We start from the raw sequence: 27,203 nt of genomic DNA, 5'->3' as shown, positions 1-27,203 counted from the left end.
GAAGGGAAGGAAACTAATTGTTTTCCATTATGGGTTAAATGCTTAAGGAATTGCTCCCACTGAGCCTATCTTCAAAAAATTGGTCCACACTAAACCATGCTAACCAAGATAGCATTGTAAGTAATAAGCAGTGCCACGGATCCAATCAGAATTACCCTATGAGGTAATTACAAGGTTTAATCTCAAGCAGAACACCTTCATGCTCAAAGTAAACCACTCATAATAAAATCCTTAGTCAATTGCTAGAAGTGTATGAATATGTGTGTGTTAAGTTGGGTGAAGCTTTAGCTGCATAAATAGTTCAAGTAGCAATACTATTAGGTTGAGTATAGTCGTAAGTGTAGCTTAGAAATAGCTAACATGGTCCGTGACCGTGTGTGTGTGTGTGTGTGTGTGTGTGTGTGTGTGTGTGTGTGTGTGTGTGTGTGTGTGTGTGTGTGTGTGTGTGTGTGTGCGCGCGCGCGCGCGTGAGAGAGAGAGAGAGAGAGAGAGATTTGACTATATGTCTTTTTGCTTCTAATGAAATTTCAAGCTCATGTGCTCTACAATAGATTAAAAGATCATTTTTCTTTTTGTCAAAAATTATCTACTATATGCAAAGTTCCATTTATAAAATTTCTACATGCGAGCTCTACATGTTTTGATAATCAAATATGAAGATGCATTTGGTTTGTATTATATGAACTCGAATATGTTATGATGCTTGTGTGTTCTTGATGGACTATCAAGGTTTTGCTTTTTAGATTTTGTGTCGTAAAACTGGAAAATTGAATGCGTTTTGTTGGAGTGGAGGGATTGCAATTTTCAACACTACTATGGATGGCCAAATATGGCACAAGGGCCTTATCTATCTCTTCTCCACCCTACATTTCAATACGGACCTCTTTCCAAGCTCACAAAATCCTCAAGGGCAAAGTCTCCAAGCTCCAACATCCACAACACTACATCCCCTATAGCTTCTAACATTGCACCTTCACCTCTCAGCCCTAAAAAGAGATCCTTATAGGTTAGCTCATACACAGGTGCCACCAAATCACCAATTCCAATGCCAAAAGAATGCCACACTAAGTTTAGTTCATTTAGAGGTGCTAACAAGTGGTGATTGTCATCCACCCTCCCTAGTTCTCAAGTGGTGGAGCTAAATTTGACATAACATTGATAACCCTTCCATTGGCAAATTGAGGTTGTGTAGTGGTAAAAGTTTCATCACCCTTGTCAAAAACTTCCTTTGGGGAGGCCATGAAGAGATTGAAATGGGTACCCCCCATATGAGAGGGGTTACCCTAGACTCTAGAGATTAAAAAATTATCTAGATCTAGTGTACCCCCCACATGAGAAGGGGTAATCCAAAATATAGCAGGGGAATGATTGATGTTGACACTTTCTACACAAAGCCACATGCAAAGAGAGAAGGGTAAGAAGTGAAAGTATAACTTTACCTCAAAATGGAGCACTTAATAGAGGGAAGACGGTAACTCATTACGATCACCCCTCCCCCCCACCCGCACACCCACACACACGTGGGCGCCTCTTAAGGTGGCCTTCATGTTTTGAAACATTGTTGCCCTTTCTCATGATTTTAAGAGCTATTTCTTATATTGATTGTTGTGCTAATTAAAAAGAAAGTCTTAGGATTCACGTAGCTATATTTAGAAGCTAGAAAGGTTTCACTGTGAAAGACATACTCCTTGGAAACCATCTTTTGTTCCTAAGAAGAGTTCCACACGTAAGGGTTGGTGAGCTATGTCATCAACCCTATCGAAAGGTAGCACAAAGGTATAAAATGCATGGTGTATGAAGTAGAACTTGTTATTTTGTTCCAAGAAGACAACGAGGGTAGCTCAATTTTGCCAAGTTCAGCAAAGTTGAGTTCGACGGGTGACGTTGCTTATGTGTGCACAATAACAATGTTTGAGAAATTCTTTCTCCCTAAATAGCTATGTTTCTTGTGGCTAAAGATGCAAACTAGATACATTAGTAGAATTTTTCAAATTTCCCAGTTTTCGTTTTCTTTAAACTTATTTGGAACCTACTAATCTAGATTTTTCATAAGCCCTAACCTACTAATCTAGATTTTTCATAAGCTCTAGGTTAAGCTGAGGCAAATCTTCCCCAAACATTGCACAACGGGGCTTCTATGGACTCTAAGATCACTCACGTGTTTTGATTAACTTGTAATAAACTAGAATTTTAAGAGGAGAAACTTTACATCATTATCACGAGATAGAAATCATTTCAATCAAAAAGACTTTTACACATAAAATATGGTCTGGCAATAGAGGCACTACCTCAAATGGTGAGTCCCTTGCTAAAGATAACACAAAATTCCATATTTCCCTAATTTTTTTGGTTGTTTCAACACTTGCAAACAATTTGGATAATCAAACATAATGCCTAGGAAGAAATAAAATCTTTACCTTGATAGTATAATAGCATTTTGGAGATGCCACTTGGCATCACTTCATTGGAAGGAAAAAACTAAAAGCAAGGATATATTGGGCGCTTCCTATATTGAACACGAGCCATCAATATGACCACTCTCTATGGCACAAGCGAACTGTTGGCTGCTATAGTGTAATGCATAATAGTTCTATGGTGTAAGAGCAACCTCACAATGTTCATAGCCTAGTTAATCTCTCTCTCTCTCTCTCTCTCTCTCTCTCTCTCTCTCTCTCTCTCTCTCTCTCCAAACACACACACACACACACACACAGCCCTGCCATGCCTTTCTATTTATTCATAACCTTGATCTCTCTTTCACTTTCTTGCCCCACACCTTGATGGGTTTTTTGGCGCTCAAATTAGCTTCTCTCCAACCTGTTGACCTTCTTAGCTTTGTTATATCATGTGATTTCCCTTCTAATCATCTTAACTCCAATTTCTTTGTGCATTGCTTTAGAAGCTAACGACCTAGCCATCTTGTATGCATCTTCTTGGGGGCTTTAAGCTTGCACAACTATGTGGCAATTGGGGCAATCCTTTCTTTTTGGGCGTTTGCAACCCTGCATTTTGGCTAAGTTAGTGATCATGTTTTGTAAGTGATGTTTGGTTGATCAACGCACTTCTATTGGTGGTCTTACACTTTTAGGTTTGGTTCCGTCAGAAATTAAGTTTTTGGAGATCAATTGATCATATACAAAGCCTGACAAGCCTACTGAATTGCCTAACATGTTGCTACAAATACACCGCCAGGGAATGTGCTTGACGTAACATCAGGCCCTGCATTGGGGATGGACCAAATGAGTACCAGAAGGTTGCTCTAGCATGGAGGAAAAAGCTAAAGAGTTCTCTAATCACAGTATCCTCTGATGTCATTTCGGACATTTGGTTTTAACTGCTAAGATTTGTGTTCAATGCACCCCTCATGGTCATGTTTTTTTTTGTTACTTAGGTAAGGGGATAAGGAGATTCCCACTTGCCAGCCTATTGTCATCAAAATCAAGTGACAAAGTCCTTATTTCTTTCAATCTCTTTGGAGTATCAAAGGATTAAATTATGGGCTATGTGCTCTACTCAAATATGCAAAGAACATTGATGATTTTGATGTTTAATGGCAATCTTGGTCCTGATTAAAGCATAATTCAATGACATTGTACAATCACATTGGTTTTTTTAAAAAATTATGTTAAATTATGATAGTTCATGAGTTTCTTGGTAATCAGGAGCTCAAGGAAGCTAAATATATTCGAGTGTGTTTGTGTCTGTTTGCTAAATTTGTCAAGAGCATATGGTTTTGTGTATTCACATTATGGTGTGCCACATGTGTGCGACTACACATCATCACTAAGGATATTTGTAAATTTTGTCAAGCTACTTAAAGCTCGTAAGGAATTGGCATTCAAACCATCTTTTCTAATTTGAAGACTTCGAAGGTCTTAAAAATAGTGGTCTTGGCATCAAGATTCTTAGTTCAAGGATATGGAAGGTGATGCATGGCATCTTGGTGGGGAGAAAAGGTACGCTTTGTCTTCTCTAGATTGGACTAAAGTTATTGATACAACTCAGATGAAGGGGTCTAAGCTACTTACACAATGAGGGCTTGATAAGGCTGATGACCCTTCTATGTTTGATCCATCGCTTGATCTACATGGATTTTCAAGCTTATTGCTGGCTCTGTGTCTTGGAAGCCTGCACCATTCCTAAATCCTTAGAAAAGGGGAAACAAGTTCGTGAAGAAATTGCAAAGAAGAGACTCTTGTAAGATAATCTTGTGTTGGGCAATGATGTTGAAATGTATGCCAAGTGTGGTACACTCCCAAGAGCAAAAGACGGGCAAGTAATAGTAGACATGATAGCAAAAGTGAATGCGACAATCGACATGTTGGCAAAAGTAGTAGAAGGGATGATGATGGCAAAACACATACTAGTGGCAAGGTGATCGTACAACGTAGGGATGGTTGAGGAGCTGATCCATCAAGATTGTGCTTTGATACTTATTACAACCAATACCAAAGGTCCATTTTATATTTCATATTTGGATCTCTTTTATGTGATCTCAAAAGTACTTAGATTCGATCATTTATACACATCAAAGTTATTCATTTTTATTGAAAAGATTGTAGATGAAGGTGACAAGGATTGAAGAATTTTTGTCGTACCCAACAAAAGGACACATGGATAGTAGACCACAGCATGGCAATCTAGAATAATCCATGTCTTCATAAAACATCGGTAATGAGTTCTTCCTTGTGCAACTATAGTATTTTTACAATAAGAAAATCCCTCTAACATTGGAGGAGAAGCATAAGTCTCCCTTTAACAATGGAAGAGATAAAAATGGTGAAAGAAAGGCACGTTCTCTAGGATATTATTATAAATGCGAAAAACAATGCCAACTCCGCACCATATGTATAAGCATCACAATGCACCAAATGCATCTCCCTCCATCTTTAAATATTATAATATGTAAATTTTCACCTCCATATATCTATTAGTGCAAAATCTCATTTGTCATACGAGATGTGGAGCTTTTGGCAAAAAAAAAGTTTCGATGAGAGATGCTATGGAGCCATCATCACAAGCTATGAGTGAGGTAAAATCCACATCACTATCACTTTATAATTCTTACTGTGCACAATGAATCAATGAAGACAAACTAATTTTAGATAGGAAAATGTTTAATTAAATGTCAAAAAACAAAAAGTTCACATAGGATCAGAGCTAGAAAAATACATTTTTCCCAACCAAAGAAAATAAGGGCAAGTTTGAAAATCTCCTGATCTTTAGGTCAAAATTCAAAGCTTTTGCCGGTAATTACACTAAAATTTGTGAAAACTTATCGGTTTTCTTCAAGGCAAGCTCAAAATTTAATCGGGATTTTAAGATTTCAGCCGGTTAAATTACATTAGACCTCGGTTTTTTTCTAACAGTGCATAGGATTTCTCTATACTTTTTTTGTGCAAATTTATAATGAGAAGATTTCCATGGGCATTAAGCAACATTTAGGAAAAGTATGGCTCAGCTTAGCCTTTGAGCCGGTTCTAAAATGGAGACAACTGATTAAGTGGAGTGAAAAGAGAGGATTTTGTGCAAAAATAGTGTACATATTTAATGTAATTTGGGAATTTATCTAGATTTTGTCATAGTACGGAAATGGTCATACGAGACTTAGGCTATGGTCACGCGAGGCTTAGTTATCCGTAAGCCTCGACAAGCCTAACGATGGCAAGTACGTCAACTACTGCGGTGACGGGGAAGTGCAAGTAGTGAGAGAGAGGTTGAGACGCAGCGAGGAGAGAGAAACAAAGGGCACATCGGCCAGCTACCGGCATAGTTTTTCAACTATGCTGAAAATGGAATAGTAAGCTTACTAAGCCGGTGGCCTACTACAAAAAGCTACATAGCGTCAGATTCTGTCAACCTAGGTTACGAAAAACTAAGCCTTGCGTGACCATAGCCTTAGTTATCAGTTATTTGAACAAATAACTAAGCCTCATTCTTGGTCACGCACAAAAAGGAGCATTAAATGACTTACTAAGCCTACTCTTTGTAACTATGCCGAATTTGGCATAGTTGTGAAGTTGAAGGCATAGTTGGGAGGATGAATGAATAACTAAGTCCCGCGTGACCATGCAAGAGGCTTAGTTATTCATTAAATGCTTTGTCTGTGCATAATTGGCATAGTTATCAATAATTGATAACTAAGCCTTGCGTGACTATGCCCTACCACTCACTATTGTATGGGCAAAAAAAAATTGGCTTTGCCCGAGCATTGGGCATTAATAAGCTATTTTTCGACGTCTGCCGAGTGCTGGATCCAATGAGAGCCAGTATAAGAAAATAGAGTTGTTTTTTGGCCTTTCACTTTTGCAGTTGCATCATTATTCGGAAATGCTGACTGACGAGTTACCTTTTATTCAAATTTTAAACAATTTAAAATTAGAGCAAGGCATAAATTGACCATATGATATTTTCCACAATCCACATCGATTGCTGATGACGAGTCACGACTCTCTCTCTCTCTCTCACATGACTCATGGCTTCCTCTGAGTCTCTCTCATGTCTGTTTTGCAGCTTTTTGGCTTCGATAAACATGCTACAATAAATCATAATCATTCGAATTTTCAAATATTATGATTATGAAATTAACATTTTTGAATGAGAAACTCAGCGCATTTATAGTAGCGGTCACCCTCACGACCCCTTTAAATAAATTAAAATTAATTACTCACTCAAGATTTTTGTACTACGAGGACAACGAGAGATAGAGAATAAGCCCCCGTAGATTCTGCCCTCATCTCAATTTATCCTTTCAGGTACACCAGGAATAAAACGAGAGAGAGAGAGAGAGAGAGAGATTTTACAGAGGAAAATGAATTAGCTTAAGTGATTTCATCTATATCTATCCATCTATCTATCTATATCTATACTATTACGAATGACCTTTGGCTGCCTCTCTCTCTCTTTCGCTCCCTCTTGATCGCGTGCTTCTCACTTTTGGCATTTAATCTTCATCTCGAGGATAGAAACACGTGTAAAGGGTTACTACCTCCACCCTATTATGTTATAGTAGATAAAGGAGAGTGCGAAACCCCCCCCCCCCCCCCCCCTTGATCGCGTGCTTCTCACTTTTGGCATTTAATATTCATCTCGAGGATAGAAACACGTGTAAAAGGTTACTACCTCCACCCTATTATGTTATAGTAGATGAAGGAGAGTGCGAACCCCCCCCCCCCCCCCCCCAAAAAAAAAAAAACACCCTTGCCTTAAAACGAACACCTCCAACAACGCCATCTGCAAACTGAGTGCGCTCAAAAAAAGAGAGACAAGGACTGTGCAAAAAGAGAGAGAGAGAGAGAGAGAGAGAGAGAGAGAGAGCCGATATAACCTCGTCCATAAGTGACACGGCCCTTTCTCGAGGGATCTACGATGTATGTTCAATCCACCGTTGATCCCAATCTTTGCATGGCAAAAAAGATGCGTCCCCAGCCTCCCCGCCTCAGGTTCGACTTCACCACCTCCCACTGGACACCCGCGCTCCTTATCCAACCCGCTTGTCACGTTTGCTTGCAATGCATGCAAGTCCAATGCTATAAAGCCTAGCCACCTTTTCCCAACATTGTTGGTTTAGGTTGTATTTCTCAACCCACTTCCATTGGGCCGTTGATCTAAATTTTAGTCCCTTCTAACATAATTCTCTTCGTTGTTATGGTTTTCTTTTATATGGTTTTCTAAAAGAAAACCATGGATGGCAAACATACATGGCATGGCAACGTGCACAACAATGATCGGGAGAGCCTCTTCAGGAAAAATGTGTCTCAACATCATCATATCATGCCATTCTCAATTTCAAAAATGCAAGCTGAAGAGAGGAAAACGGAAAATCCTCCCAATAAAAGAAAAAGTGTAAAAATCAAAAAAATAAACCTCATTTCATAAATTTCTTCTTGGCAAATTCTAAAACAGGAATTTTGTATGTCTTGAAAATTTTGACTTTTCCGCAACACTGGATGCAAACCAAAAATACTGTGTAGAAATTTACAAATTCGCATGATGCGTATCGGTTCTTTTTTCCCTTTCCATCGCTTGCAACCGGCTAATCTTGATTTTCAACCGGCTCAAGGCTAATTAGCTGAGGCACACCTTCCCCTCACATTGGTAAGCAAACATTACCCAAGAGGCATAGCTCAATTGGTTTGAGCCTTCATGATGCAACCTCAGGGTTGAAGGTTCGAGGATCACGATCCCACAGTGTGATATAGTTTCCCACAATGTGATGTGCATAGCAAGTCCATTTGTAAATACACAAACATGTATATAAAAAGTTTTCACTACTACTGATTAAAAAAAAAACCACTCAAAAAACTAGCTATATAAGTGTGTGTGTGTGTGTGTGTGTGTGTGAGAGAGAGAGAGAGAGAGAGAGAGGAAATTTAGCTTTCCTTCAAATGTTAAAGAGTGTACATGTTTTTTGGTGACCACTACTGAGATAACAGGGGGAGGAGGGCTCCTTATGCACAACAAAATTACCTCTCACAGCACAAGAGGTGTCTTCAGTACTCTACATTGACTACATCCCTAATGGATCAACAGGAGGACTCTTGATATAATTTTATTGCTTTTTGTATGACCTATGGAAAAGATACACTTCAGCTCCTTGCCAGAGCCCAAAATTCTCCATCAATCAAGGCAGATAATTTCCTTACTTTTGCAGGCTAATTCCCCGACAGCGTTTGATGATGCAAGCTTTGAAAAAATGCTTCTATGTTCGCCATGAAAACCTTCAGAAGCTAGGTGACCTGTGTGGAGTTCCTTTCCTTCTTTTTGCTAGAGAGAAATTGCCCTCATACTGCCCACAAGCAGCCACTTCGAGCGGCATGTCGGCGGATGAAGGATAACGATAATCAAGACATTGTTCGAATGAATCAAATGGCTTGCTTGCATGCAATATGTTCCCACTGGGAAGCTTCGCTGTGATTGAGAGCTTTCCATATTGAGTGAATGGCAGCCGTTTCGCCAACTTAGCAGTATTTGGCGGCCACTTGAGGGTCCTTGCCCACTTCAAAGTGCCGGGCGAATTTACTGAATTCAATGATTTGATCGAATTAGAGGTTGAGGGGCTTGTTGAGCCAACTAACTTCGATAACTCGGTAGACTGTTAACAGGGAATCAATATCAATATCACTATCACATGTAAGAAGATGGATAGATTACTCTTTTGAAAAACTTGACTACCTGTGGCAAAGTTGGATGAGCCCGGGAAGTATCATCGGCTGTAGAGACTGACGAAGATGGTGATAGGCTAGACAAGGTTGGCTCTGGAAAGACACAATTTGGAGAGAGCTGCTCATCCGAATCTTTTTCATAAGCCGACCAAGGTGCAGAAACAATGGCCTTTAAGCCTTTTCCACAACCACCATTGTGCCCCTTATTGAGAGATGCATCCACCTTGCAAGCAAGAGAGCAAAAGCGCCAGCCATCTTGCAAGATCCTGTCGCATGTCTCACATGCATTGCCCACACCTTTTGCAGGTCTCGACTGGGGCCGCTGGTTGAGAAACACCACCTTGGCGCTGTTGACGATGTAGGACTACATACAGCGAGCAAGATTTTTCATCAATATAGTATTTTAAGGTACAATTGCAATATAACCAAGGCTCAACTCAGCTGAATGACAAATATAATTACCTGCACATGATCACAATCGACCAGCTTCTCAATGTCGTGCAGTCTAATTACATCATGATACACATATCTTCGAATCTGCAAAAGCAAATTGAAGAGCATGCACAATCAGGTCATGTAGGTATTCGCAATATCTCTCGGAGGCCAAACAACATTGGAAAAGAATTATAAACTGCGCTCGTCGATCGCTAAAAAATGCAGTGCTTCTGTGTAATTATGTATGACTAGCCAAAGAAGAATGTACCTGAAGAAGAGAATGGTTGAGGTGATAAGGTAGGCAATGTTGGCAGATAGCAACGTGGCAGTGGGCACAGAAGACATTGCGCTCATTCTTACGGACAGATGCATGAGTGGTGCATGCTCCGAAATAAGTTTCACCTAGTAGGGCTTCGACCCACTGCTCTTCCTTTCCCTGCATGCATCGCATGGTCCCAACTAAGTACTCATGGCACATATCAAACCTTTCAAAACGGAAGGCAAACTCGGTAGCAGCATGAATAGGCGGTACACTAGCTACCAATTTTTTTATCTAGTGGCGATCTCCTCTGGTAGGATCTCAATGGCTATCAAAGGTGGTAGCTACTGGCTCAAAAGTAGAAAGAACCAATGGAAAACCTTCATCTAAGCCAGCAAGCAATATGATGGCCAAATTTAAGGACTTGAGTCTTGCCCATTTCAGAAGTATAAAAAGTATAAAGCCCACAAATTCAAACTTTTACCTAGCCATTTTTTTTGCCAGAAAAGAGCGAGGTGAATTATATTAAGAAAGCAAAGAAGATTACAAAAGACCTGGGGACAGGGTTAGTGTAAGTGTAAGTGAAGAAGGAGCTATTTCTTCAACCCATTCAAGTTGGCATCATCAATATGTTCAATAAATTTATTCATGACAGCAATTAATTACTCACGGAATGCATGGGCAGAAATGACACTAAATTGTCGAAATCGTGAAACGACATATGAAGACAGACCGCGATGGATTTCAACATTCTTCGAAGACCACGCAACAAGGCGGCAATGTACATTGAAATAAGCCAGCTAATTGTACCATAAGGAATGGACATGATTAGACATACTACAGACAGAAAAGAGAACAGAATTGTCAAGAATTGCTTGAAAAACCAATCTTGCAGAAAAGGTCTACATAGTCAACTTGCAACTGTAACAGTAGTGGGAAGGACGTACTTAACATCTATTAATCCTCTAGTGCTTCCACTTGCAACTTTAAAATTGGCTCCTTAAGAGAGATTTAGTTACTAGTTCTTAGGAATTTTGCAAAACAGTGGTTTTACTTGAACATGCTTGATTTGACAAATTTTGCCAAATTTAGAGGCAAAGTTTACCAAACTTAGCAGAGCAATTGAGCACCGACTTGCAACTAGCTAGTTAGGAACCCAAAACACCAAAAATGGAGAGAGAAGAGAAAAGGATCGCACCATGATTTGGTCCAAGGAAAATGTCCCCCCACCTAGAGAGTGTGTGTAATTCTACACCCAACGTGTACATGTGAAGAGGACTTAAAAATGGCTCAAATAGATATATATATATATATATATATAGAGAGAGAGAGAGAGAGGCCATAAGGGGAGCAATTTCCCAGCAAACAAGGGGCCAATTCTTCAGATCCAATTACCGATTGCAAAAGAGAACCAAAATGGTGGACAAAAAACTTACAAAACATTAGAAAGATCGAATGTCTGTAGTTGATTTGTGTAGAAAGGGCCCCAACCACTTAAAATAACAAAAGATAGTACGTCCAATTGCACCTTTAGAGATGACTTTGGCTCAATTTTGATTAGGATAGGAAGGCACTTTTATGGTAACTTGAACCTTAGGCTGCTGAAGACCATTATATAAATTTGTCCTTCTTAACTTGCATGGCCTTACAATATGGACTTCCTTTTGGCTTTACACATTCCATGAGTCAATTCCTCCATTTTTTTAAGGATTGCGATGCGAAGTCCGAGGAGCCTAAAGTGGCTTGAAATTTGAAGGCGGCGGCTCTACCCAGCATGCGACTGCGCGAGAGTACGTACAATGGACAGCTTCACGAGCGCTTTGACAGCCTTTAGAGCACATCGCATCAAAAGAAGAAAACATGAGGATGGTTTTTTTTTCCCAGTATTATTCTAACCCGCATAATCACGAGAAATTACATTACATTAAAGACACTTATAGATAATCCACCAAAAATTAGGTCAAATGTAAGATTAGCACAGTGATTAGTGGCTACTAAGACAGCTAACTAACAACCAGCCAAGGCAAATGGCAAGAACACTAAGACAGATAATTAGTTAAGTACTAAGCAATGTAAATTAGCAAAAACGCTAAGACAGATAATTAAGGATTAGCCAATGTACATTAGCATAGACACCAAGGACCGGTATTTGAGAATTATAATGATACGCAGTTGTAGTACACAAACGCTGTGCTCACTAGCTTAGAAACCTAAGCACTATCTACTGCAGAATTACATGCCACACACCCATTGCCTGCACACCCACACACTCATGAGATTGGTTGATGGATTGGACGACTAATGACCACCCTGCCACCTGCATTAAGGTCGAGACCACCACCTGCTACCTTAAAATGACGCTTGGATGGATAAGAGAAAACGCATATAATTCGCTAATTCTTCACTTCAAGAGTTAATCAAACTTGTTTATCAACAAGACAGAGCATGTGTTATAGAAGCGCACCATCGAAGCTTGCTAACGAGGATGAGGCAGGCCACAGCGGTGGAAGCTGCAAGCTGCTGGAAGGAGATATGGCGGCGATGGAAGCACAGAGAGACAGAGAGAGAGAGAGAGACTCAGAGAGAGAAGTAGCCACAACACACACACTCTCTTCACTCACTCTCACAGACGGCTTTCCCGCTCCCACATTATACTCCCTAATCCTCGCTCCTAACTTCACTTCAAAGCGCGTGCCCTGCCTGACCAAGAGGAGCTGTTTCCATTTAATTAAAGAGCGACACAAAAGGCCCCCAGCTCTTTACACCCCCACTCCCTTCAATATCTCCCCCCCTCAACCCCCATTTTCTTGTTTCTTTTTCTCTGAAATTTTTTATATACTCCATTCTCCTCCTCATCATTCCGCTCCCCATCTTTCACTTGCCCCCCTACGACCCCAGCCTCACACCTCTCCATAGCCTACCTATTTCAAAACTCCTCACCTCCCACCTTGCACCTCTCCAAGCAACTAGTGTTCCAGACCGGTCCGTTTGTCCCACTCCTTCTTCAGCGAAAAATAGACTTTGAGAGAGAGAGAAAGAGAGGTTAATTTGATATTATTGTAACGAGCTCGTGCAGCCTATCTACGGCAAGTCTCGCTCGCTCTTACCAATGGGTCAATCTTATACAATTTTTTAAGTTCACTCATGTGAGTATGTGTGTGCGTACCTAAGTGTGTATGTATACATATATGTATAGACATGTATATGTATTTGTGTATCTATTTGTATACATCTCCCCTTTAACACACATCACATTCTCTCTATCTCTCCCTCGTTGTCATCCCTCACCACCCCCAACTCGCTCTCCACCACCTCTCTCTCTCTCTCTCTCTCTCTCTCTCTCTCTCTCTCTCACACACACACACACACACACAAAGAGAGAGAGAAAGAGATTAATGAAAGCTCGTGTCTCGGCACCCTCCTGGAGTCCTCGGCTCATAACGTTGTCCAACACCTCCCCTTTCAACCACGTGGCGTGCTTCCATGATAGAGTAGAATAGATTCCACAGTCACGTTACTGTTCCAAATAACAAACAACACCATCAAACAATAACAACTATAGAGGGTCAAAGTACACAACAAATAATCGGTGGTAAGTTTTTAGTTTTCAAATCTCTTCTTCCTCGCCCGCTCTAATCGCTTCTTTTCAAAATTTCTCTTATTCTTCTTCTCTCTCTTGAGTGCTCATAACCTTGTCCATCAGCTTCCCTTTTAGCCACATGGAGTGCCTAAATTGCGGCTTCCATAATAGAGTAGAGTACATTCTGCAAACAAATTACCATTCCAAATAGCAAGCAATAGCGTGAAACATTAAAAACTATAGAGGGTCAAAGTACATAACAAACAATCTATGGCAAGTTTTCATTTTCCAAAATCTCTTCTGCTCGTTTGCTCTAATCGGGTTCTTTTAAAAATTCTCTTATTCTTCTTCTCTTCTCTCTCTCTCTCTCTCTCTCTCTCTCTCTCTCTCTCAAGTGTGATAGGTTGGTTATAGTTTCAGTTCCCTCTTTAACAAGATCAAGTTCAAGACGTATCCCATAGATCTTTGGGTCTCACTCAATGTTAAAAACTTGTATTCTCTTCTCTTTCTCTATTAGGGCTTGAGATAATTATTAGACTCTTTGCCGACGTAATGGAGAGTCCCTTGATCGGCAATCAGACCAAATTTTAAAATATCCCAAAGAGCTATTTAGCCCTCAAGCCATGGTGGGTATCCTATTCGAAAGGTTGTGTGCTCCCTCCACCCTTGTGAGGGTCTAACCCTTGTACATATGATTCTCTGAGTTACCTACCTCAATTTCAGTACTCAATGATTTTGACGTCAAATCCTATCAGAACGCACTGAGACTGCTCAATGATTTTGACTTTAAATCCTATCAAAACGTGCTGAGACTTTGTGTGTGTGTGTGTGTGTGTGTGTGTGTGTGTGTGTGTGTGTGTGTGTGTTTGAATTAAAAAATCCCATCATTCAGAACCATACACTGATAAACTTAAATACTGTTTGCAAAAGCACATTGTGTATAGACAAAAAATAGAACAATTTCTTGATAAAAAGTACATTACAAGATACTTTGAAACATGACAAAGTAGGAGTTAAAACCGGAACTCCTATCAGATGAGAGCAGGGATCTTTACCTGCCAACCAACCACAAGTATAATTAATTAGAATTAATTTGCACTAAATGGGTGACAGGTATATCAAGCAATCCCCACTGCTTGTTATTGTTGTCACACCCCGGACCCCCAACCTTACTCCTATACATATCTTATGTTTTTTTTTGCTCGTCTATGTAAGTAAGGTCGATTGCAATCTGTGAACGTCTTTATGGGTTTACAAGGCTTAGAGATAGGGTCCCTAATTGCTATTGGCTTGATTTTCTTTTTCCCATTATGTGCCGCCATGAGTTTGTCTCGAATCTTTTGTAGCTTAAATATGTCCTGAGTGATGCTCATCCTAGTTGTCTGCCTGTATCCCTGTTTGCCAGCAATAATTACACACATGTGGTTAATATTTTTGTGTACTATACCTAATTGTTGTCCCATGACTCTCACCATCTATGGTATATACCTATTAACTTTATCTTTATGAGTGGGTTTTTTTTTTAAATTCGGCAGCATTTTGTGAGTAATAACACCCATTTTTCAAAAAAACCTTTGTTTACTTACGACTTATGCCCTCACAGGAGGTAGTCCTAAATACTCTTTCATATCTTGTCTTATAATAAAACCTCATAATAGAACCCCCTTTTTTTGTTATAATTAAAGGGATATATTTTTATTACTTGACAGGTCCTTCATATACCAACCTGTTTATAAGCTACTTTGAAAGAAGGTAACTCTTAAGCCATTTCTTATGTATCAATTTACATGTTTACTGCTTGCCGTCACTAATGCTATTTCTAAAACCTTAAAGTGTTTACTCTGTTATGTTGCTACGTATTGTCATTTTAATTTGTGAAAAATTCGCCAACATTTCCTTCGTACTATTAGTCTTTTTTCAAAAAATCTCAGTAACTAGTCCTTGTATCTTTTACCCTCACAGGAGGTTTTCATAACCCAATTGATATATCTTAGTCACTTATACCTGCTACTCTTTCTACAATATATATCACAGTGCTACTTTTCATTTGAGAATTCAGACTATATAGAGAATTTATGCATATAATCAAACCAATAAGTGTCTTGTTACCTGAACTGAATTAGCCGTCGTCATTTGTTCACTTGTATGCGTGTTTTATCACGGGAATGGCTCCAACTTTGTTTCTGGACCGAAACTGGTAGCAATTATGCTGATTAGTAATACCTTGTTTAGTACTACTCTATGCATATTATGCACATGTTTGTATTTACTTGGAGATATGATACTGTGTTGTTTCTCCTGCATTCCCTCTTTCGTGTAGTGATGCCCATGTGTATATGCATGTGGGTTCTACCGAGATATGGCCATGTTTTAGTCTACGAAAAACACGTTTTGTGAGCTTTCATATGCTTGTGTATGTATTGCTTTTTTAAACTACACTTTATGGAAGGAATACAGAACATAGAGATTCTTTGATGCCTACGACAAAGCCATCTATCTTGGCTACTCCTGGCGTACTTTTTTGAAAGCCTTAAAGCATGCAATTGATGCGTACATGTGTAGTAAATAAATCATGCAATATGTAACGCCAAAAACCAAACTGTTTTACCTTCTGTGTTTGCTCAACCAAGTAGTCGATTCGTTAGCTTTGGCAATCTCGGAGTTGTGTTGCTTCAATTAGCCGTGGATTCGTGAGTAGATGTTGTGCACCACCCGAGGCTTGTTGCTTGCGCTGAGAGTTATACAGAGATGGAGAGCTTGCTTATACTATTGCTTATGAGCATGAACTGCCTTGGCAAAATCGTACTCTGTGTGTGTGTGTGTGTGTGTTATGAGATGATGCCTTTTTGTGTTGTGTGCATGAGCGCTTCAGAGAGTACTTGCGCTTCCTACTCATTGTGCAAGGTGTTTAAATAACCCAGAAGCTAAGCGGCGCTTTTTAATGCAGTCAGCGTGATTTTTGCTGGGCAAGTTGCACCTACCCGCATATGCTCTATTAGTCTGATCTTTATCAAATACGTTTTTAAGAGCCTGTTAAATTTGGGAGGTATTAGATTTTTTTAGATTTTAAAAAAATCAAATAAATTCAAGGTCGAGTTGTATTGCCATTACTGTAAAAGCCTCACTTGTTTGTAGTTTTTTCCGTAAAAACACAACCTGTATATTGTAAACTTAAGTACTCATTTTGTGTATATTGCATTCATTGAAAAAACATATTTAGGATTATAACATATTTATCAAATGATACCGGAAGGTTTTATACCTTCGTCCTCTACTGAAAACCAAAATTTATAAGAGAACTATCTAAGCCGGAGGTGTATAAGTTACAACTGCACAACTATTTTCCTTGGGCAAGTTTGCTCAAGGATCCAATGGTATAAAATGCCAAAGAAGACCGTACCCACCATAACTGATACTGAGACAGAGTATTTTTTTTTAAAAAAAATTGTACATCTGTTGTTTTGAAACCTACAGAACGGTTTCTTCCTGGGGTCATTATACAAAGGATTAGTCTGGTTTGTAAATAACCAAATTTGTATACCGCCTGGAGCCATACTCTATCATCATTTCTGTCCATCACTCCTTTGCAAGTGAAGTAGTTGACCGTGTCATTTTTTTCAATAAATAAGCATCCCTTAAAAATAAGTACATCTCAAGTGTGTGTGTGTGTGTGTGTGTGTGTGCACGTGTGCGTGAAATTGTGGGATTTATCTAAGTGTGGTCCCTGTCAAAATAATGTGTGTGTGTGTGTGTGTGTGTGTGAGAGAGAGAGAGAGAGAGAGAGAGAGAGAGAGTTATCGATAGCCTCATTCTCTGACATACAAAATATGTCTCCTTGTTGGTCGAGCGCTCATGAAAGAGAGCATGTTTGATTCAAGGGGATGAGAGAACAAACTCAAATTAAGGTTATTATTGCAGTTTCGCTTGAGGGGGACCATGGTGGCCACAACACACGAAGGAAGTAAGAGGAGAGAGAGAGAGAGAGAGAGAGAGAGAGAGAGAGAGAGAGTGTAAGAACTAGGGAAAACTAGACTGAAGATCCTCCTCCCAACCTCCCATTATATAGGCGGGCTCCTAGCTCCTTGCCCTAGACGGATCCCCTGTCCACACTGTCTAGCCCAACCCTTGGCCGTAGTCCATGACCATCCTAGCCCTTAGGTTACAGGACCCTTGTCCTGACATTACTCCCCCCTTAAGAAGAGTTTTCATCCTCAAAAACAAAAGTGAGAAACTTCTTCTTGAGAACACTAATGTTTTCCCAAGTGGCACCTTCTTCAGGTCGGTCTTTCCACTTGATTAAGGCTTGTTGTCATACGTGATGTTGTGTACGCAACTCATGATAATCCAGAACATGTTCAGGTTCATGCGGTAAGGTAGGAGGTTCAATGTAATCAACCAAAACCTGTTGGTCAATGACGTTGTTGTCCCCATGTAACCGCTTTCGTAGACGGCTTACATGAAACACCGGATGAATGTGAGAATGTGATGGTAGTAATAGTTCATAGGCACGATCATCGACTCGCTTGAGTATTTTGAAAGGCCCACAATATCGGGGAGTCGGTCCAATTTTCAAACTTTCTGAATGTTTTGGCACACGTAAAAATACTTCCTCCCCTTCTTCGAAGGTAACTTGCTGACGTTTCTCATCAGCGTATTTCTTATACCGATCCTGTGCTTGCCGGACATTCTGACGAGCAAGTTTCAGCATATCCATGTGGTCTTGGAGAAAATCCTTAACCTGTTGGAGTTTTTCGGTTGCCAACCCCACCGTAACTAGTGATCGAGGTTGAAACCCATACATGAGCATGAAAGGACTAAAACCTGTTGTGACATGCTTAGCATTGTTGTAGGCAAACTCGAGAATAGGTAAGTATTCTTCCCAGTTTGACTGTTTTTTGTTGACGTATGCTCTTAGCATATCCTCTAGCACCTGGTTAACCCGTTCTGTTTGACCATCCGTTTTTGGATGATCAGCTGTACTGAGGTTTAGTTGTGTACCCAATCGTTTAAATACAGCTCTCCAAAAGTGGTTGTTAAACTTGGGATCATTGTCGCTAACAATGTTACTTGGCAACCCATACAATTTGTATAGATTGTCCACAAATAACTTGGCTAGTTCCGGTGTCTTAACCGTTGATTTGGTCGAAATAAACTTATTTAGTTTATTCAACCTGTCTACGACCACCCATACTGAGTCATGACCTCGTATAGTGGTTGGTAAACCTATAATGAAATCCATAGAGATACTTTCCCATTTTCCATTGGGAATCTCCAAAGGATGTAAGAGTCCTCCTGCTTTCAGGCGCTCTGCCTTGTTAACTTGACATTTTTGGCAATGCAAGACATAAGCTTGAACAAAGCCATATAGACCTTGCCAGTAAAACTGTCGTCGTACGAGAGAGTAAGTTTTTCTAATCCCAGGGTGCCCTGCACTTGGACGATCATGACATTCATAAAGAATTTGGCACCCAATGTCTGTGTCCGACGGTACACAAACTCTACCCTTGTGGAGTAGGTACCCATTGTTGATGGTAAAATACTTCCATCGTTGTAGTTCATCACTTGATAAAGGAGAACTAGGTGTGGAGGTTAACGGTACAGTACCTGCATTGGAGTAAGAAGGATCCCTCTTTTGAACATGGCTCCACACTTTGGAATATGTTTCATCTTGCTCATATTTGCCCTTGAGAGAATCTAAAAATTCACTACGAAGTTCTGTGAACAAGAGCGAATTGATCTCTGGCATTCGACTTAGAGCGTCTGCCACTAAATTGTATCGGCCTTTGCGATACCTTAATTTGGGGTCATATTCCTTAAGGATCTCTGCCCATCTGGCTTTTTGACCCTTTAAATCTGTTTGTTGTGTAAACCATTTGATGCTTTCATGGTCAAACATAATCTTGAACTGAGCATCATACAGATAATGCCGCCATGTCTTTAAGGCAGAAACTATTTCATAGAGTTCGCATTCGTAAACAGATTAGTTCTGTTGAGCTGCATCAAGCTTCTTACTTTCAAATGCAATCGGCCGTCTGTCTTGTAACAGGACTGCTCCAATAGCACGATCACTGGCATCCATTTTCAAAACGAATGGTTTCAAAGGATCTACAATAGCTAGTATAGAAGCTATAGCTAATGCATCCTTGAGCGTATCAAAACTGTGTTGTTGAGCGGATCCCCAGTGAAAAGCTTTACCTTTGCCTTTTAGTTGACTTGTTATAGGAACAGCAATGTGAGCATAGTTTTTAACGAACCTTCGGTAAAAACCTGCAAAGCCTAAAAAGATCTGTAATTCTTCCAGATTTTTAGGAGGTGGCCATTTCCTGATGGTATCCACTTTGGATTGATCCATGTATAGGCCATTCGCTGAAATAACATGCCCTAAGTAATGAATTTCATCTTTGAGAAAATCACATTTAGATTCCTTGGCATATAACTTGTTTGTGCGTAACAACTCAAATACCTGCCTGAGATGTTGTAAGTGTTCTTCTTCAGAAGCACTATAAATTAGAATGTCATCGAGGAAAACAATGACAAATTTGCCCAAATATGGCTTCAAGACACTATCCATAAGTGTCATGAATGTTGCGGCCACATTGGTTAACCCAAAGGGCATCACCAAAAACTCGTAGTGTCCAAACCGTGTTCGGAATGCAGTCTTAAGTATATCAACAAGCCGAATACGGACTTGGTGATATTCTGACCGTAAGTCAATTTTCGTAAAAATCGAGCATGAGTTAGCTTATCAAATAAGTCATCTACTCTTGGCAATGGATATTCGTTCTTAACTGAAACCGCATTTAAGCCCGGGTAGTCTACGCACATGCGCATACTACCATCCTTTTTCTTCACTAAAAGGATAGGCAAAGCCCATGGTGAAGGACTAGGTTGTATAGACCCTCTGCTAAGGTAGTCAACAAGCTGACGTTCCACCTTGGCAGCCTCTAAGTAACTCATACAGTAAGGTGGTTTACTAACAGGTTTACAGCCTGCAGTCACGTCAATGCCATGTTCTAATGAGCGTGTCGATGGTAATCCTGATGGCAAATCGTTAGGAAAGACATCTTGAAATTCCTTTAATAATTTTTATAATTGATTAGCAACGTTTGCTTGTGTAGAATTAGCAATTGGTGGATTAGAGGAGAGAGAAGCATGCGGTGTTGAGGAATGTTCAACAGACTCAATGTTAGAAAGAAAATGAGATAGTGAGTAACACAAGAAAACATGTTCTATTTCATTATAAAAAACGAGCTGCATGAGCTCATCAATACAAATCAGTGTTGATGAAGGTATATCCTTTTCTCCTAACAACAACACATGTGCGCCATGGGAATCAACATCAAGCTGTTGTGCTCATAGCTACCCTTCAGTGATGGTCCTAGGCTATGCAACCACTCCCTACCAAGAACCACATCAGCCCTTTCCATGTTCATAACCTGAAAATCCAAACAAGTAGAGTACCCTTGTACTTCCAATGGAACAGCTCGGCATTGAGTATCCCATATTTCAGTATCATGTCCATTCATCATTGCTACCTTGTAGCGGTGGGTACTCGGAGTTTGAGGCAGTTTGAGATTTTTCACCAATCCATAATTGATGAAATTGTGAGTAGCACCATCATCTACCAAGATGCACATCTTGTGCCCTTGCAGATATCCGTGCATACATACTAACTCATGTGGTCCAAAGGTTCTTTGCCACATGGAAGCTGTGAGACAACATTCATGCACCACCTCAGTGTGTGTTACTTCCACTGTGGAGAATTTAAAGGAAGACTCAAGAGGTAGTAGTTGCACCGTGTGCACTGCTTTCTCCTTCCCCTGAGCAGCAGATTTCCCCTTGGGATAATCCTTTTTGCCATGGCCTCTTCCTAAACATTGAAAATATAGCTTCTCTTTCTTGGCTTTATCAAAATTCTCAGGAGAGAGAGGACCCCTGGACCCCTTGGGTTTTTTAGATGCATCTGAATTCGCAACTAGAAATTTTCTTTTATTGTGCCCGTACTGAGTGCGTGTATATTACCATTCATACTAGCAGGCATGTTACTATTATGTGTTTCCTCTTCTTAAGCTCTGGAGTCAGACCTCGTATGAACCCTCGTACTTGTTGAAAGGTATCCAAGCCTTCCAACTTGAGGATAACGTCCCGATAGTGAGAGATATATTCAAGGGTGATGGGTATTGGTGCATGAAACATGTATCCGAAGCCGTCCAATTCGGCCTCGTTTGTAGGCAAAATTCCTTGCTAAACATTGTTTCAAAGGCTGCCCAACTCTGTGGTATGATGTTCTTCTCCTTGAGAGACGTCCACCATTTGTAGGCCTTGCCTTCCAGAGTTAAGCTCGTTTGCAGAGCTCTGATTGCATCCGGAGTACACCGTAACCCGTGAATTCCATCCCATTTACTGAGAAAGATATTCACTGCATCCTTATTGCGGTCTCGGTCTTCGCCCTTGAAAACTGGTGGTTTAAAGTTCTTTAACAAGTCATCCACCTCTTTGGCAGTGAGAGTATGCAACATTTCATTAATTGGGCCTTGCCCTTGTGTTCCAACGTGCTCATGCATGTGGGTGTCAGTAGGACTCTTAGACTGCTGTTGCATTAATTGAATGACTAATGTGGAAAGTTTAGTAACATTTTCATTTAAAGCTTTACAATTTTCATCCATGACTGTCATGCGTGTCTAAAGTGCACGAAATTCTTGAATATTGAGCAATTCGTAAGCATCTTCTCCTGTCGTAGCGTCGCGGGTACTCTCCTTGAGAGGATCTGGCCGCGAGCTGTCATTGGTAGGATCAGGAGTACTTTGCTCAAAATCGAATGTCATGTTGATATCCGAATCCATGGCTACACAGTGCAGTGAAAGAAGTACTCAGAAAAAAATACCTGATGTTGAGAGCACTCGCCAAGTATAGGAGCTTTGCTAACTCCACTTGTGCTTCGTAGCACCTGACCGTCAAAAAATAAAGAACTTGCACAATCGGCGTAGAAAACGAACTCCACAAAATCGCCCGTGGCTCACAAGGCGACTGAAATCTTGTAGTGGAGAGGGTCGAATCGTCACCGTTGTGAAGAAGCTTGATTATTGAAAGCTTTTGTAATCGGCGAACGATTATGTTGCATGAACTCCAATTGAAACTGTCGCAATTGTAAAAATATGCAAGAATCTGGAATTTTCTACAAGAACTGAGCGGAATCGTAAGCTGTCAGGCTCGAGGGAAAGCCGACATAGCTTGATTCTTGCACCGAGTACGGAGGTTGAGGCTCGTGACTTGCCTTGCTTGTGGGAAGGACCACCAAGAAGGTCCAAGGCTCAAAACATTGTTTCAATTGGCCATGCCATGTGAAATAAGGTGATTTTTTTGAAGAAAAACCTCGCAGGCAGCCCGAGCAGGAGAAAGTTTGTGTGCGGCTTGCTCAGGCACTATTAGGCCAAGTGCTCTTGGAAGCACCCCATCTTCACCATAGCGCTCTTGTCAAGCCAGAGCTCGCGAAATTCTATGCACCACACATCCCCGTCCAAAAATGGAAACATACCCGATTTAGGCAAGCCAAACTGCTAATTTTGGTAAAATCCCTAATAAAGCCACGGTTCACCCCTTAAAGCCCTATTTTTAGGAGCCAAAAGTGAGAACGCCTAGAGAGAGAGTGGAAGAGAGACCTCCTAGGCCACCTAAGCTCTGATACCAGTGTAAGAACTAGGGAAAACGAGACTGAAGACCCTCCTCCCAACGTCCCATTATATAGGCGGGCTCCTAGCCCCTTGCCCTAGACGGATCCCCTGTCCACACTGTCTAGCCCGACCCTTGCCCGTAGTCCATGACCATCCTAGTCCTTAGGTTACAGGACCCTTGTCCTGAGACTGAGAGAGAGAGAGAGAGAGAGAGAGAGAGAGAGAGAGAGAATAGCTAGCTGTTGCATCAAGCAAAGCAAGCTATGTATATTTACTGTTTTGCTCTTCACTCCCAAGACATATGATACAAGTAGAACCTTGTCCCCCCACCTCTCGGATCACAAACTTTGTTGACTTCTTGGCTTTGCATCCCCCGCCTCTCGGCTCATCAGCCCCCCTTCCCTGCTTTTTGCTTCCTGCACCACATGGCCTAGCTTGAATTTGGCTTCCTGTTATAGAAGTAGAATAGAAAATGCACATAGTCGCTCTCCAAGAAATAGCATGTGCACTCCAAGATATGGCCACACCTATACACGTGCGCGCACGCGCGCGCGCACACACACACACACACCCATATATATATATATATATATATATATATATATAGAGAGAGAGAGAGAGAGAGAGAGAGAGAGAGAGAGAGAGAGAGAGAGAGAGAGAGAGAGAGAGAGAGAGAGAGAGAGAGAGAATCTCTCCAAATGCAATCATGTACAATTGCATCTTGAAGGTATGTGGCATTACACAAGATGATAATATGGGCAAAAGAGTTAACAATGATATTGTTAGTCAAGGGTTGTTGAAAGAAAACATTGCGCTTGGCCTTGCCTTGGTCGACATGTATGCCAATAGACCAGCCAGGGCAGCACGTTCTAGTTGGCAATTAGACCTAACGGAGAGACATAGAGAGATCAGAGGTCGGACTAGATGGGCAGAGACGAGAGGCTGTACTGATTGTGGGATACGTCCAACTTGGCCAAGAAGCTCTAAGAGGGCATCTCTCCAAATGCAATCACGTACACTTGCATCTTGAAGACATGTGGCATTACACAAGAGGTTGATATGGGCAAAAGAAATCACGATGATATTTTTTTCAAGGATTGTTGAAAGGTGCATGGCTGCCTTAGTCGACATGTATGCCAAATGTGTTGCACTCAAAAAGTTCTTGAGGAGCTTTCATTCCTGGACATTGTTAGGCGCATCTTTGACACCCCGTTTTTTATAAATCTGTACATATGTACATGACGCCTGATGTCAAAAGGGTGTGCGGGATTTTGTTTTGTGTGTTTTTTAGCTTGCTTTAGCAAGCACATGTACATGCAATGCAAGCCACTAGCATAGCGCCAGCTGTCGGGTTATTGTAAGTCATGCCAGTAAGTGAGTTCTTTGAAGTGAAACTTGTATATAACTAAAACTCGTGTACAAACTTAAAAAAATTTAGCCAAAGTTTAGAAAATTTTAGTTTGTGGGTCGTTTGGTCTTCTCCATGCTTTTGGATGCAGTTTTTGGCCCACGCCTTGCCTTCTCTACGTGTAGTTGTATCGGGACAACTCCTTGTTCGCGTCAATTTTTCATGTTGTGGCGTGTAGATTCAATTTTGGTCATCTTCGGCTTTCTTGCCAATAATTTTTCAAGCTTTCTTCCAAGCTTTAAAGTGGCCCAATTGGAGTTGTGCCCTTCAAGTTACGACTAGTTCTTTGTAGGGTTATGGCTATAGCATCCTAGTGGCAAGTTGTGTGCGGACAGATTGGGAGGGCATGTATCTATGAATTGTGGAATTGATGTTAAAGTTGTGGATTTGTGATGTTTGATTGTGAAATGGAATGCCCTTGTTTTCATATGCATTGGTCGGCGTGTGTTGTAAATCCATGCTTTGACAGGGTTTTGTTCTTATGTGCTATGGTCCTTTGGGTGAGCGTGTGCTTGTAAATTTTCAAGGGAGCATATGCCTTTTGATTGGGGTTTACTAAGAGTGGTTTTGGTATACTTTTTGGTGCTGAGGTTGAAGTTTTAACGCTCTTGGGTTGTAAAACTATAGAGGTGTCCCATGTTTTCTTTTGCCCAACAATGTTTTGGTGCCCGCCCACTGAGGAATCACTTCAAGCTACCTTCGGAGTTTTTCGGAGCATTTAGTTTTTTTTATTTTAGTGGGAAATAAAATGAAAGTGCCAAAGGTTTCATTGAGCAAATGGAGTTTGCTTAACTTCTTGATGACAATCAAAACCTAGCATTGGTGCTACAAATCTTCTACTTTTGTTTGAAGGGAGATGCTAGGGAATGGTTGGAGGGCTATGAAAAGGAGCTACAATCATCCCAACCTCCTCAAGTTATGACCTATGAAATGGTAATACGTGCTTCTCTTACACACTTTCAATAGGTGGAAGACCCATAGAAGGTATGGCAGTCTATTCAAGGCTTGGTAATAGAGTGAAGGCCTGACCATAGAAGACTTTGTGAAGGCATTTAATGCGTTATGGACAAAGTGGTGTACATCTTTGGGGGCTTAAATTCCTCTATCCACATTGAAGAAGTATAGGTTTCTTGCAAGTTTGAGGAGTAGCCTGCACTTGAAGGTGGAGCTTAAGCAACCAAGGACCTTTGAGGAGGCAGTTGAGATTGCAAAAAATAAAGAGTGGAAAGCGAAGTGTTTTCATCACCTTGGAATGAATGTTGAGTCAAAGGTTGAATTGAAAGTTGTAGAGAAACCAAGGGTCCTCATCAGGGAGCTAGATTATGATCAACAAGCTTGTCATGATGTGAATGCTTTTTGCAAAGGAGATGCAAGAGGTTGTGGTCTGAGGTAGCAACTCCCACTACATGCAGCCTATCTATGGTGCTAGCAGGGTGAAGCTAGAGGTGGAAAGAGGCTATATTGAGGTGGAGCTTATCATGGTGAGTGTGATTTATGCATGTAGAAGGTTTAGACACTACCTTCTCCCCAAAGCATTCACATTTCTCACTAGCTACACTCTTCTACCTCAATTAGTGAATAGCCCTACTTTGTCAAAGAGGCTCATAAAGTGGATTATGGAGCTACAAGAATTCCAATTCTCTTTTCTTGTTAAGGAGATTACAAGGGATACATTGGCTGATTTGCTTACTTATTAGGAAATCCCTCTTCTTATCAAGGAGGATACGATGAAGAAGCAACACATGGAAGCTCCTAACATAGACAATGCCTATCTGTTGTTTTTTGATGGCTCTTACAGGAAAGTGCATGGTGAAGCTTCAAGAGGTGTTGTAATTTATGATCCTCAAGATACTTTGGTAACTAAAAGGATTTTAAAGCTTACGGCACAAAGCAACAATGAAGCTCAGTATGCTACTTTGGAGAAAGGGCTCAACCTTTGCCTTGAGATTGACATCCATCATGTGAGGGTAAGAGGTGATGCTCTTTTGGTGATTAAACAAGTACTTGGGATGTGGCAAAGTAAGAATCCAAGGCTGAAAAATATGTGTTTTCAAGTGAAAAATTTGCTTAAGCGTGTTGAAGCTTGCAGTTTAAGGCATGTGGACATGTCTCAAAATGAAGAAGCACATGGTGCAACACAAGCTTCTATTGGCCAATTGTATGTGATAAGGGTTGATTCTCCTCTTTATTTGGGAAGGGAAGCTTTGGAGAGGGAGGAAGAGTTTATACAAACATGTGTGCTTCCATCAGAGTTGGAGAAATCAAAGAAGTACGCCTTCCTTCGTCGTGCCAAAAGGTATGTGCTACTTGGTGATGCCTTAGATATGAAGGGGGCTGATCTTGTGATGAGAAAAGTTCCTTGGAAAGAGGAAGTTTACAGGATTTTGGAGGAGAATCATGAGGGTTCTTATGGTGGTCACTTTGCTTCAAATATCACTTTGCATAAAGTCTTGTAGGAGGGGTATGTGTGGCCAAGCATGCAACGTGATGTTCATCATTGGTGCAACTCTTGTAAAGAGTGCCAAAGCATGGCAATTAGGGTTCTCAAATCAGAAATTAGAGGCACCATTGTGTCTTATGATGTATTTGAGAAGTGGGGTATTGATGCAATAGGTCCTCTCCCTATGACAGCTAGAGGCAAATGTTACATTGACTATCTATCCAAGTGGGCCAAAGCCAAAGCTGT

The 27,203-nt window shown here is 40.7% G+C and overlaps 1 protein-coding gene across 2 annotated transcripts; it reads right to left on the bottom strand.

The window, feature by feature from the left end:
- Positions 1–8,362: 8,362 nt before the first annotated feature.
- LOC147434034 (uncharacterized) lies at positions 8,363–12,581 on the bottom strand. Of its 2 annotated transcripts, XM_086489868.1 has the most exons (5): positions 12,323–12,581; positions 9,868–10,035; positions 9,627–9,701; positions 9,175–9,528; positions 8,363–9,094 (listed from the first exon to the last, which is right to left on the bottom strand). In XM_086489868.1, the coding sequence occupies exons 1-5, from the start codon at positions 12,323–12,325 to the stop codon at positions 8,723–8,725; spliced, it is 972 nt and encodes a 323-aa protein (XP_086345994.1). In that variant the 5' UTR covers positions 12,326–12,581; the 3' UTR covers positions 8,363–8,722. The 2 variants fall into 2 exon arrangements, with proteins under 2 accessions (XP_086345994.1, XP_086345993.1); XM_086489867.1 differs by lacking the exon at positions 12,323–12,581 and having other exon boundaries at positions 9,868–10,041.
- Positions 12,582–27,203: the final 14,622 nt, after the last annotated feature.

This window comes from Adiantum capillus-veneris, chromosome 19, assembly GCF_014529385.1.
Source record: "Adiantum capillus-veneris isolate H3 chromosome 19, ASM1452938v2, whole genome shotgun sequence".
Taxonomy (NCBI): domain Eukaryota; kingdom Viridiplantae; phylum Streptophyta; class Polypodiopsida; order Polypodiales; family Pteridaceae; genus Adiantum; species Adiantum capillus-veneris.
The sequence above is the reverse complement of the archived record's forward strand: the minus strand, read 5'-3'. Positions and strand labels throughout refer to the sequence as shown.

What these genes read in the sequence shown, in the direction of transcription:
- LOC147434034 (XM_086489867.1), bottom strand. Translation starts at nt 10,041, where the DNA reads ATGCAGGGAAAGGAAGAGCAGTGGGTCGAAGCCCTACTAGGTGAAACT. An exon ending in TCAACCATTCTCTTCTTCAG is followed by an intron (nt 9,702 to 9,867) that starts GTACATTCTTCT and finishes TTGCTTTTGCAG; the next exon opens with ATTCGAAGATATGTGTATCA. An exon ending in CTCATCCAACTTTGCCACAG is followed by an intron (nt 9,095 to 9,174) that starts GTAGTCAAGTTT and finishes CCCTGTTAACAG; the next exon opens with TCTACCGAGTTATCGAAGTT.